At 34.1% G+C, this 11,779-nt stretch overlaps 1 protein-coding gene across 2 annotated transcripts; it reads right to left on the reverse strand.

The window, feature by feature from the left end:
• Nucleotides 1-1,556: 1,556 nt before the first annotated feature.
• Nucleotides 1,557-7,960, reverse strand: LOC145101044 (serine/threonine-protein phosphatase PP2A-2 catalytic subunit). Of its 2 annotated transcripts, XM_079038210.1 has the most exons (7): nt 7,812-7,960; nt 7,231-7,538; nt 6,556-6,670; nt 2,484-2,592; nt 2,310-2,387; nt 2,028-2,219; nt 1,557-1,913 (listed from the first exon to the last, which is right to left on the reverse strand). In XM_079038210.1, exons 2-7 carry the CDS (start codon nt 7,481-7,483, stop codon nt 1,740-1,742), a joined length of 921 nt encoding a protein of 306 aa, XP_078894336.1. In that variant the 5' UTR covers nt 7,484-7,538; nt 7,812-7,960; the 3' UTR covers nt 1,557-1,739. The 2 variants fall into 2 exon arrangements, with proteins under 2 accessions (XP_078894336.1, XP_078894335.1); XM_079038209.1 differs by having other exon boundaries at nt 7,231-7,916.
• Nucleotides 7,961-11,779: the final 3,819 nt, after the last annotated feature.

Below are 11,779 nucleotides of genomic sequence, written 5' to 3' on the forward strand. Positions count from 1 at the left end.
ATTTCATATTTATTTAAAAGTGTATATGTGTAATATTTTTATAAATGCATGTATAATATTTATTTATAAGTTTTGTATAAATATAATCTTTTGTATTTAATATTAATATAATGAAAAAAATATAGATTATATATTTGTTAAAACTAAATTAGTAGAGATTTGTGTTTGAGAATCTATGTAACTTGGAATAATGGAATATACTAAGAATATATTTTTTGGGGGTAAAAATGAAGTAGGATTGGAGATGAAATACTATTTGTCCCATTTTTTACTGTATTTTTAGGGGGGGAAATGGAGGTGGATTGGAGATGGTCTTAGCTTAAAGGTCTAATGGATTGAAAGGTTTTCCTGAACTACCTTATCTTTCTCCGTCCTTGGTATGACTATCAACCAAACAAAGGAACAAACTGAATGCGATTTGTTTTGGTGGTTGGAAGTTCAGTAGCTTTTATGTCCAGATAAATATAGGAAGATTTGCATTGATCTTCGGGTTCTACAATAACGCATCTCCTTACCACTTGAAGTGAAATTGTTTAACCCCCTATATGATCGTAGTTGGTTAATCAAGTTTGATCCAAATGGATCTGTCTTTAAGAATTTAAAATTTAAAATTGTATTTTCTGTTGTCTTCAGTTAAGAATCTAAAATATTAAAATCGTATTTTCTGTTGTCTTCATTACCCGGGTCTCCTTACCAAATGGATCCATGTTTAAAGATAGATACTTTAAATATCAACAAAAAGACGTCAAATTGACATTTCTCCCAATACTTGCAAATGACAAAACTCATATCAAATGACTATTTTTTCCTTAACTTCATATCTTTTAATTGATTTTATTATTATTATTATTATTATTATTATTATTATATTTAGTTTATTAGTTTACTAGTTGTGAAACCCGTATATTATACGGGTTAATTAAAACAAAATGTTAAATAGAAACGATTAAATGAGAAGTTTATTTGAATTCGAAATTTGAAATAAATAAAAATTATGAGAAAAAAAACATGCAAAAAATAAATAAATTAAAATTATTGTTTAGTTATCAGACCCGTATACTAAACAGGTTAATTATAACAAAATGTTAAACACAAAGGTTTAAACTGTAAATTTATTTGAAATTGAAATTGAAATTTTTAAAATTTAAAATTTGAAATTAATATCATTATGGTAAGTTTAATTTATGGAAACTAATTAATAATATATTAGAAATGGAAAATAAAATAAATGACAAGTAGAAAATAAATATATCTCTAAATTATGACAAAATGTGACAAATTGAATGAGAGAAGGACATGTGGCAAAATCATTCTTATTTATTAGGGTAGATGCCGCTCAAATAACCACCTCTAGAAAGCTCGTTTATGCTTTGCCAATAATATCTAAGTGTCCATCTAGAAATTAATGGATGGATCAATTCCACCTGGACAAAAAAAAATCCACAGCAACGAGTTCCTATCCCAAGTTGTTCCACCTTTTTAAATATTTCAAAACCTAAATACCATCATCATTTTCAGATTAAAAGAAACCTCAACACAATATACCATATACAAAATACCAAAAACATAAAAACTTTATAATAAAAAAAAAAAAGGAAAGGAAAGGCCTCTTAGTAGGCTTTTCCATCACTTGTTCTCTCTCCATTGTTAAATTCTTAAAAAAAGAAAAAGCAAACTCCATAGTCGAACATATATGTATCTTGTTGATCTACAAAGAAGAACACAAGTGAGGAGAAAGTTTATAAAAAATAATCAGGAGTCTTGCGGGTTGTGTCTGGTTCAATCTGCTTTGGGGCGGGATCAAACTGAAGAAAATTCTGTTCCATGTTCTCTCCAACTTCCAGAATGGCAGCCATGTTTCCACATCTGTAACAGTAGTTTGGTGCACTGAACACTGTCACCACATTCTTGTCCTAATATCAATCACCAAATCACAAAAACTTATCAATAATTAATTTAAGCCTAATCATTATTATTATCATTAAAGAGAGGGATAGAGGGAGGGAGGGGTAATCAAGTAAATAAACCTGGCACCAGTTGAAACCCTCCATGACAAGCTGGTGAGCTCTGGAGATGAGAGTGAGCCCATTTGTATGGTTGAACTGAGACGCGATGTCTTGTCCGAATGTGTACCCGGCCCCACGTGGAGAGATCCCCCACCCGCATCTGTCGTCCGGATCCGACCATAACAGATCACACATTGGTCCTTCATGTGGGACCTACAAAACAAAATCATAAACACACCAATTTAAGTTTAAGTATTTTACCATTAATTTCAAAAAATAGGTTATGAGAGATCATTAAAGTACCTCTTGTATGCGATCCAAGCCTCGGATATTGTCAAGTGTGTCCAAAGATGGTGAAAGTCCGCCATGCAAGCAGAAGATCTGTTATGACATGTGTATTAAATTATAATTGTAATTGTAGTATTTATGACATCATCGATCGATTAAGATTTAAGATTTAAGATTGAAGAAGCATACCTGGCTCTCGATAAGTGCTGTAAGAGGAAGGTAATCGAATAGGTCGGTGAAATACTTCCAAACATTTGCGTTCCCATACTTTCTCAAACATTCATCATAGAAGCCATACCTGTGTTTAAAAAAAAAAAAGGAATTATCAATATCAAGGTAAAGAATAAAAACAAAAATGCGAAATCTGTTTTTTAATTATCTAAAAGAAAATGCGAGTGTGAGGGTGCAAGAAGTTAGCTGATCGAGCAAGAAGTGGTCGTATATTTCTATAACTAGACAGATTTTTCAAAGTACAATGTTAAAATAATAAGAAATGAAAGTAGAATATCATAAGAAACAAATCAATGAAAGTACATTGTTATTTCTTGCATTTAACTCTATTTTTTTATGCAAACAATTCAAATAGATTCACATATGCGATAGTGTTAAGTGCCTATTTTGGGTTGGTGTGACGTCATCTTTTGCCCTTTACTCCAAGTCCTTCGTATGGATTGGGTCTCTTTCCCAAGTCCTTCATATGGTTGATGCGGCTTTTTTCTATGGGGAGATTAAAAAGGCAAGAGGAGATATCATTGAAGCTTTGGATGGTAACAAAAAAAAACTTACAAACCTATCACGGATATTATATCATTAAAGATGAAAGATAGACTAGATTCAAATCTACACTTGATGGCCTATCTTTTAAATCCTTATTATTATTACAAGAATCCACAACCGATGTAATGTATGTGGTTCTTGATTTATTGATAAATTACTTTTGGGAGATTGAGAGATCCAATGACAAGTCGTAACTATTGAGTTGCCAAAGTAGAAGAAAAACTAGATACATTAGTTCCAAATTTTGCAATTAAAGCATGTGAGGTGAACAATGATGACTTTGAGCAAGGTAATGTGTTTTACTTTTATTTATTTGCTTTTCAAAATCTCATATTTACCAATATAATAATGTGTTTATGTTTTAAAATTTGTAGCAAACTAGTGGGAATTTTTGATGGCTCAACTCCTCACTTAACATAAGATTACAAGGATTCTTTCTTTCTTTAAATAGTAGTAGTTTATCAGGTTTTGGAGAAAATGGAGCACATCTGAAGAAGTAGGTAATTTAAAACTTTTAATGTCCAAGTAATTTATTTAAAACAAAAATCATGTATTGTATATTTTTAAACCCTTTGTTGCTTTTAACTTTATAGGTACATGACAAAGAAAAGAAATAGACTAGAGGCAACTAAACTGAACAATCTTGTTTATATTCAATTCAATGCTAATTTAACGGGGGAAAGTAAGGAATATGGAAGTGCTATTAGCAAGTGATGCACACTTGGCTCAAGAATTGATTGTTGATTGTGATGAAGTTTATCCCGGATTGAAATGGTAAGCAATTGGTGAAGCTATAGAAGTCGATAATTATCCAACATCCCGATAAAGTTGTAGGATGAGGTAACTTTTTGAAGAAGATTCGAATTCATGAGCGCGGATGAATTAGATTAAGGTGAATATGGTGTAGAGAGAGTTCGCACCATGGACCAATGCGGAGAAGACGATGAGCAATTTAATATTTGAAGACGAGTTTTTATTTTGGAACTTATTAAACTTATAATGTACTTTATCATTGATTGTATGATGATGGGTGACTTAAGTATTTAAACACTTTGAACATATCTATTTTATAGTTATTTAGCTATTCTAATAGGATATTGGTCATATTTAACTTTTTTCCATATTAATTGCTTAATAATTTAGGGTCCACGACTAGTCCCTAGTCCTCAATACCCGAACCGAGTAGCGTCTAGCGGCTTTTACAACCTTACGGAGTACTGACAAAGTAAGAAGTATCCCACATAATGTATGGATACGTTCAATGGTATGCACGAACCTTTAAATGAAGTTTACATCATACTCTTACACGGTAATCGTTTCATTAAGGAGGTGGATGAAATATATTAGAAAAGAAAATGTCACATACAAGAGCAACCTCTTGATGCATATGTATCATTGACACAGTTATTTGAGAGAGAGAGAGAGAGAGAGAGAGAGAGAGCTATGTACCCTCTTACAAGATCTTGCGTATATTTCTTTCTCGTATTCATATCAATTTACAATATATTCGGTAAAAGAGCATAGCAAAGAGCAATACCTTTAATACACAAGTATGTGTTGAACTAAATTCATTAACCATTAGACTAATGAACATATTTGCATATAATGCATTGAATTCGTTATTAAATCAAGTTTTCTCTAACATAGTTGGTCTTGAGCTTTCTTGTAATATGGAATGAGGGAAGCAAATAATGGCGTGGATGTGAGGTAAGAGGACGAAAACCAAGCAAAGCACTGCATTGATCTACTAGTGGGATAACCGATAGTTTACCATATATGCATTAACTATTGGAGTATGTTCATACAACTTAGCGAACCAACGTTACTACCTACGTCAACTAGTCAACTGAAACCTATTTGGTTGCGCAACTAGGGTAAGTAGTCAACGACAAGAGTTATAAGGAACAAAGGCATAAAAGGTATCATGCTTGAATACAAGCCAAACCAGAGCAACCATGGACAGCAAATGGCCCAATGGGAACCCTAATCCTTAATGCCACTTAAGCAACCCTTTAGCTTAATTTTTTGTGGACGAATTTGCATAGAATGCAGAGGAACTTAGGGTTTCGTTAGTCATTGTTGTGAGGTTGATTATAGCATTGAACTAGCCTTAATCATTTAACTTAGTGGTAGACGAAAGCTACTTTGGTTCTTAAGCCATACAATCCTACATCAATTGTAGTGCACCTCAATGTAAGAAACATACTGAACACTCTATGGGGGTTGTTTATTGCTTATATTTCCCCATGAATGATCTCGTTGGAAGTCTATATGTTTTCTTTTTTCCGTTGCATTATCTCTAAGTATTATAGTCATTTAAATAATGAAGAAAGGTAAAGCAAAGGGCAACAACCCATGAATATACATGACCCTTGCAAGGATCAACTTTTATATATCAATAATGGATATTGCACCAAAAGACTTGCATAGAGGTCAATAAGGAGTGAAGGATGGATGAAAGACACATATATATGACCTTAGTTCTTCCACCGTTGAGACATACTAAACACTTTCGAGTAAACAAAAGAGTTAAGATCTCCAACCAATATTTTCCTTTTGTAAATCTTAGCAAAATTCTTTCATGTTATACTTGGTCAAGAGGTCCAAATAGAAAACTGTAGAAAACACATTGGCAATCCGATCTATGCTCTTTCATATCACTTCATGAGACCTAGAATGTTCCACAACATCATACAAAAGAAGAAGAAGAAGAAGGCAGCCTTAGTTTGTTTATTCCATGTTTTGTGATGTATCCTCTTCACCTATACTTGCTTAGCTTCTCGGGCAACAGGCATACTTTTTTCTAGGGACTATATGTTATAGAATCCGGTACACGCGTTAAGCTTTATTGAGTTCGTGTAAAACTCAATTGCACATCATTTTTATTATAATATAACCTAGTAAATTTGGTAAATGCAATCATATTGTTACATATCTCTATGGCCAAATCACACATGGAAAATGTCGATTTGACAAGCACAAAAGGAAATCAAGAAAGCTCCACTATGCATACAATTATCCACAAGAGATTTGCTACTCATTTACAAATAGTATTAAATATCCATGAAAGTTTCACAGGTTAATCAATGCATATCTTAGGTTAACTTTGGGTCCCATCTAATTAAATTTTGGATTTCATCATCATTAAAATAAGGGTCAGGGAGACCTCAAGCCAATCATCAACAACATACCAAATTCTATATATAGTATGGCAGTTAAGGAAATATCCAACAACTAGATGATGTATGCTCGCATTAAGAACAAGATATTTGGAGTTATATTATACTTCCATAACGTCCAGTCATACACTAATAGGAAATAAGCTTGTAGTTTAAATGCAAATCTTCCATGAGTAAGAGAGAAAGAGAGATATATAGTCATACTTTGATGACAAACCTATAGAAGGAAGATTGTGCATTTTGAACTTTACAAGAATCAAAAATCATGTTAATTGTGATGAATCTTAAGAAAGTAAAGGTCTTACACTTGAGTAATCTGTCGGCTCTCATGGTTTCCTCTAAGAATTGTAAGTCTGTCTCTATAACGAACTTTAAGAGCCACTAAAAGTGAGACAGTCTCCACCGAATAATACCCACGATCTGCAGTAAGCATACATATTAGAATGAGATTAAACAAACTATTCAATTGTTCAACTTGCAAGAAAGAAAGAAGCCAATTGGATATGTTCATTAGCACAAGAGATCAGAGACCAATTAAATCCAAGACCACCTCCAAAAATGGAAAATTTATTTGGCAAAAGTTAGAAGTCTAATTAGCAAATAATAATAGAAGATAACAGCTCAAAAAGGTCAAGAAGAGTTCCAATTCAGTTATGTCTTCTGAACTGAAGGTGTCAAGATGATAAAGGGGAGTTACAAACAGGCGATATGTCAATCTTTAAAGATATTTACAGCATTTTTGTCATCACAAAGCTCATTTAGAGTTCCAATTCAGTTATGTCTTCAATATTCTACAATATTTGCATAGATATCCAAATTCCCAATACAGACCACAAACTCGAATGGATAATAACAGTCACCATGAAATCTAGCCAGTCAATCAACCCAATTTTCGACACTAATGACACCTCATTAGTAAAATTACAAAATCCCCAAATTTAAGAAACAGTAACACAGTAATGGAACAAGAATTAACTCACCGACGTAATCGCCCATGAAGAGATAGTTTGTATCAGGAGTACTTCCACCTATCCGGAAGAGCTCGATGAGATCGTAAAATTGACCATGAATATCACCGCAAACCGTAACGGGACACTTCACCGGTTGAACATTATATTCCTCTACAAGTATAGCCCTAGCTTGATCGCAAAGGGTTTTCACCTCCGATTCCGTCAACGCCTTGCACTCCATCAACTGCTCTATCTGCCTATCTACATCCGCGTGCGACGGCATTTTCGCCTTTATTTCCCGATCAAATATCCAACGATCGAAGATCGGAATACAAAAACTTCAAAATTGTAAACAAAAATCGATATTTAATAAAAAGCCTAACCAAAACCCGATTTGATTCAGCTTTTGAAAAAGGAGCTAGGGTTTGATTTTGATATCATTTTCAAAATATCGCAGATTCGTCTCCATCGACTTAGAAAACTCCGAAATTTGCAGAAGATATAAAGATTAGTTTTGTGTGTATAGGTTTGTATATATCAACATATGTATGTATATGCAGCGTGATTGAGAAGAAAGCTTAAAGAAACGAGGGGTAAGCCAAAAAATATACCAGGAAGGAAGAGTGAAATGAAACCGGATGAAACTGAAACTCAATCACAAGTCACCGATAATTTTCACTCAGGATTCATCATAGAGATGGTCACCACGTGTCGGCCCTTTTCAGAAAGTTTACTAACATGCGCCCTTCCGGCCTAGGTATACAAGTTTTTTTTAAGCACGCCATAACTCCTAAATAATAAAATAAGACTAAATTAAAAAAAAAAAATGTTAACTAATAACTACCAATAGTGATTGTATGCGATTTTAGAACAAACAAAAAAAATTGTTAAAAGTTAATGTTAAATAAAAAAAAATCTCTTTTAAGAAATTTGACCGGTAATGTAGTAATAATTGGTGGCAAGAAAATTTGATTCGTTGGGCAATGATCATAAAAAGGGAGAATTACTAAAATATAAGATTTCTGATATTTTGCTAAAATATCAAAAAATTTAAAAAGGGATAAACATCAAAATATCAAACTGGGAGGTGGTGGAATACAAAATGACTACCTTTCATATAACTAATAACCAATCACATATGCACAAAATTTATTTTTCTAACAATATTTGCGACTTGTTACGTATTATTTACAAAACAATAAATGAAACAATTATAATAATAAGGAAATTGTTAGGTCATAAATTGTGGTTTATACTTTTTTTATAAGCTATTAGAGTTTTCGATTTAGGACTGAAAACACCACGTTTTGGTGTTGTTTGGACCGAAATCACATGTGATTTCGGTTAGGCTTTATATTGTTTTGTTTGGGGTTATTAGGTCTAGGTATAAATAGTGTTATTTAGGCCTTTTAAAGTGTGTGAGACGTTTTGGGGGTTGCCATAAGCCAAGAATGAGATCTAGAGAGAACAGAGAGAAAATAGTGTGTAATCGGAATCTTGTGTACCGGACGATTAATCAATATATCGTGTGCATTAAAGATTAATTATCTTGTTCTTATTCATCTTATATCTTGCATTATACACTTTGATTGGGATACTGCATCATCAAAGTGAATCCGATTGATACGTAGGAGAATTTGGGACTTACAATTGGTATCAGAACTTGGATCGGTATCAATCGATTTGGCAAGATATTAAGAGTTTCTTAGATTTACGCGTGTTTTTGAATTGTTTTGGATGAAATTTTGGCTGTTTGTTCTTAGTGTTCTTCATATTTTTGAGTTTTTGATTGATTTTAGCCTTAAAATTGGAAATTTTCGTGTTTTTGGCATTTTCTGCAAGGTCCTCAGTCAAATAGCTTCGGTTCTCGGCGGCTGCTTCAGATTTCAGCCCAACCGTAGAGAATTTCGAAGGCTCAGCAGCGTTTGCGGTCAGATTCGCACGATCTCGGTTCGAAGTCCTCGATTCGCTGTTCCTGGTCTACACGATCTCGGCCTCGCAGGTTTTTGGCCTGCGATTTCGGTCAGACAAGATTTCGGTCTCATGTTCGAGACTTCTCGGGTGGGTTAAGAGGCTTTGCAGATTTCGGTCCAAAATCTCATTTTCGGTCCAAAAGTTACGCTTTTGGTCCAAAACATTCGTTTTCAATCTAGAAACTTTTGTTTTCGGTCAAGGTTATTTTTTGGACAAAAAGTTTGATTTTTAAGTTTGACTTTCACGTTTGACTTTTGACTTTAAAGTTTGACCTTTGACTTTCAAGTTTTCACATTTGACCTTCAAGTTTGAATTTCGAGGTTTCAAGTTAAAGGGCAATTTTTTCTTGGTTTCACAATCAGTTTTATTTTTGATAAGTTATTCTTTTTGGTGAATAATGAGTTCATCAATCACAAAAGAGGTCAATGAAACTTCCTGTTCTCAAGCCTGTAGTGATACTGTTAAACTTCTTCGTGATCAAATTTATATATTACGTAGAGACAATGAGGACCTTAGGTATGAAGGATACACTCTCAGAAAAGCTCAAAAAAACCCTTAAAAATCAATTAGAGGCCAAAATCAAGGACTTTAGAAAACTTCAAGCAGAATATAGTGATTAATGTGAACATTATCATTATGCTCAAGTAAAATTGTTGAATTAACTATCGAACTTGATGCATTAAAAGCTAAATATAAAGATGTTGAATTTAACTTTAAGAAATTTGATGTGTCAAGTGACGTAGTTGTGTCCATGATAGAAAAACAATTAAAATTTAAAGATAATCAGAATAAGGGTCTAGGGTATCACAGTGTTCCATATCCCTTCAATGATAACTATACCCCGCCCCTTTAAACCAATGAGATAGACACTTGCACAATATGGCCAATATTAAAATCCAACACCTAAGACCACGTGCATGACTTGTTGTGCATGTGTCTAGCTATCTATTAATATATGTTTAGTTTGCTTTATTTATTTTCCCAGAAAAGTTATTTTTGACTTTGTCATTTTAGGTAGTGGGTTGTCCTTAACTTTAGGCTCTTATGTTAGTGGAGCAGTTTTCAGTTTCTGTCATTTTCCTTTCCCGTGTAAGCCTTCTTAGGCATCTAGCTTTATCAGTTTTTCTTTAATCAAGTAACACAAGTTTTGTGTAAAGTTGTTGTGTTGTCTAATTTTTCTGCAAATACTTCACTTAGAGTTAACAAATTTGGTATCAGAGCCAGACCCATGGCTGATCTTCAAGTAGTAGGTGGTGTCAAGAAACTCAACAACCAAAATTACAACACATGGTCCACTTGTATCACTCCGTACATGCAGGGGCAGGATTTGTGGGAGGTTGTAGATGGTACTGAGAAAGCGCAACCAGAAGCTGAAGATAACAATGGGGTTCTGCGAAAATGGAAGATCGAGGCGGGAAAGGCAATGTTTATTATGAAGACAACAGTTAAAGAAGACATTCTTGAACACATCTGGGATGCTGTGACTCCAGCCGAAGCCTGGAAAACTCTTCAATCAATGTTCTCGAAAAATAATGACACAAAGTTGCAACTTTTGGAGAATGAGTTGCTTTCTGTATCTTAACGTGAGATGTCTCTTCCTCAGTACTTCCATAAAGTGAATTCAACTTGCAGGGAGATTTCAGAATTTGATCCACAGTCTTATATTTCTAAGACTCGTATGAAGCGGATCATTATCCACGGCCTAAAGCCCGAGTTTAGAAGCTTTGTGACTGCAATACAAGGTTGGTCTGTCCAGCCTTCTTTCGTAGAGTTTGAAAACCTCTTGGCGGGACAGGTGGCTCTCGCAAAACAGATGCTAAACATCTCTGTTAAGGCTGAAGATGAAGCCCTTTATGTGGAGAGAAGTAAAGGGAAGTACAAGGCTAACTCAAACCAGGGACAGAAAAAGAATTATGATAAGCACAAACGGAACGAGAGGAGAAATCATGACAATGAGAAGGGGGAACAATCAGTGGAGAAGCAGAAAAGTTCTCGGTCTAACAAAAAGTTTCCTTTTAAATGTTATAATTATGGTAAAAAAGGACACATGGCAAGAAACTGTCCACAACAACGTATGGAAGAAGGCAATGCAGCAACTGCTCAAGAAGAAGAAGCATGGGATGATGAAGCACGTTTTGCACAAGATGAACATGCCATGGCCCTTGCAGCTACAACTGAAACATCAAAGAACAAGTTAGATGAATGGGTAGTTGATTCCGGCTGCTCAAATCATATGACGAGAGATAAAAAGATCATTCAAAATCCAGTTAAATATGGTGGAAGTAGAGTTGTTGTGATTGCTGATAACTCAAAACTTAAAATTGCCCATGTTGGTGATGTCCAGTTTCACCCGGAAGAAAACAAGAAGGAGATGATGTTACAAAGTGTGTATCATGTTCCGGGAACGAAAAAGAACTTACTCTCTGTTTCCCAATTAACCTCAGCTGGTCATTATGTGCTTTTTGGTCCCAATGATGTCAAAGTGTATAAGGAGTTTGAAACTCCATCTTATCCGATTGCCAAAGGAAGAAGATCGGAGTCTATCTATGTGATGTCTGCTGAAACTGCATATGTAGATAAAACAAAGAAAAATCAAAATGTGGAT

This window comes from Lactuca serriola, chromosome 4 (assembly GCF_051521515.1).
Source record: "Lactuca serriola cultivar US96UC23 chromosome 4, Lser_US96UC23_V15, whole genome shotgun sequence".
Taxonomy (NCBI): Eukaryota; Viridiplantae; Streptophyta; class Magnoliopsida; order Asterales; family Asteraceae; genus Lactuca; species Lactuca serriola.

Excerpts from the sequence above, each read along its gene's own strand:
- LOC145101044 (XM_079038210.1), bottom strand. The coding sequence starts at position 7,483 with ATGCCGTCGCACGCGGATGTAGATAGGCAGATAGAGCAGTTGATGGAG. Across the intron at positions 6,671-7,230 it reads CTTCATGGGCGATTACGTCG|ATCGTGGGTATTATTCGGTG; the intron begins GTGAGTTAATTC and ends TGCTTACTGCAG. Across the intron at positions 2,220-2,309 it reads GCTTGGATCGCATACAAGAG|GTCCCACATGAAGGACCAAT; the intron begins GTACTTTAATGA and ends TTTGTTTTGTAG.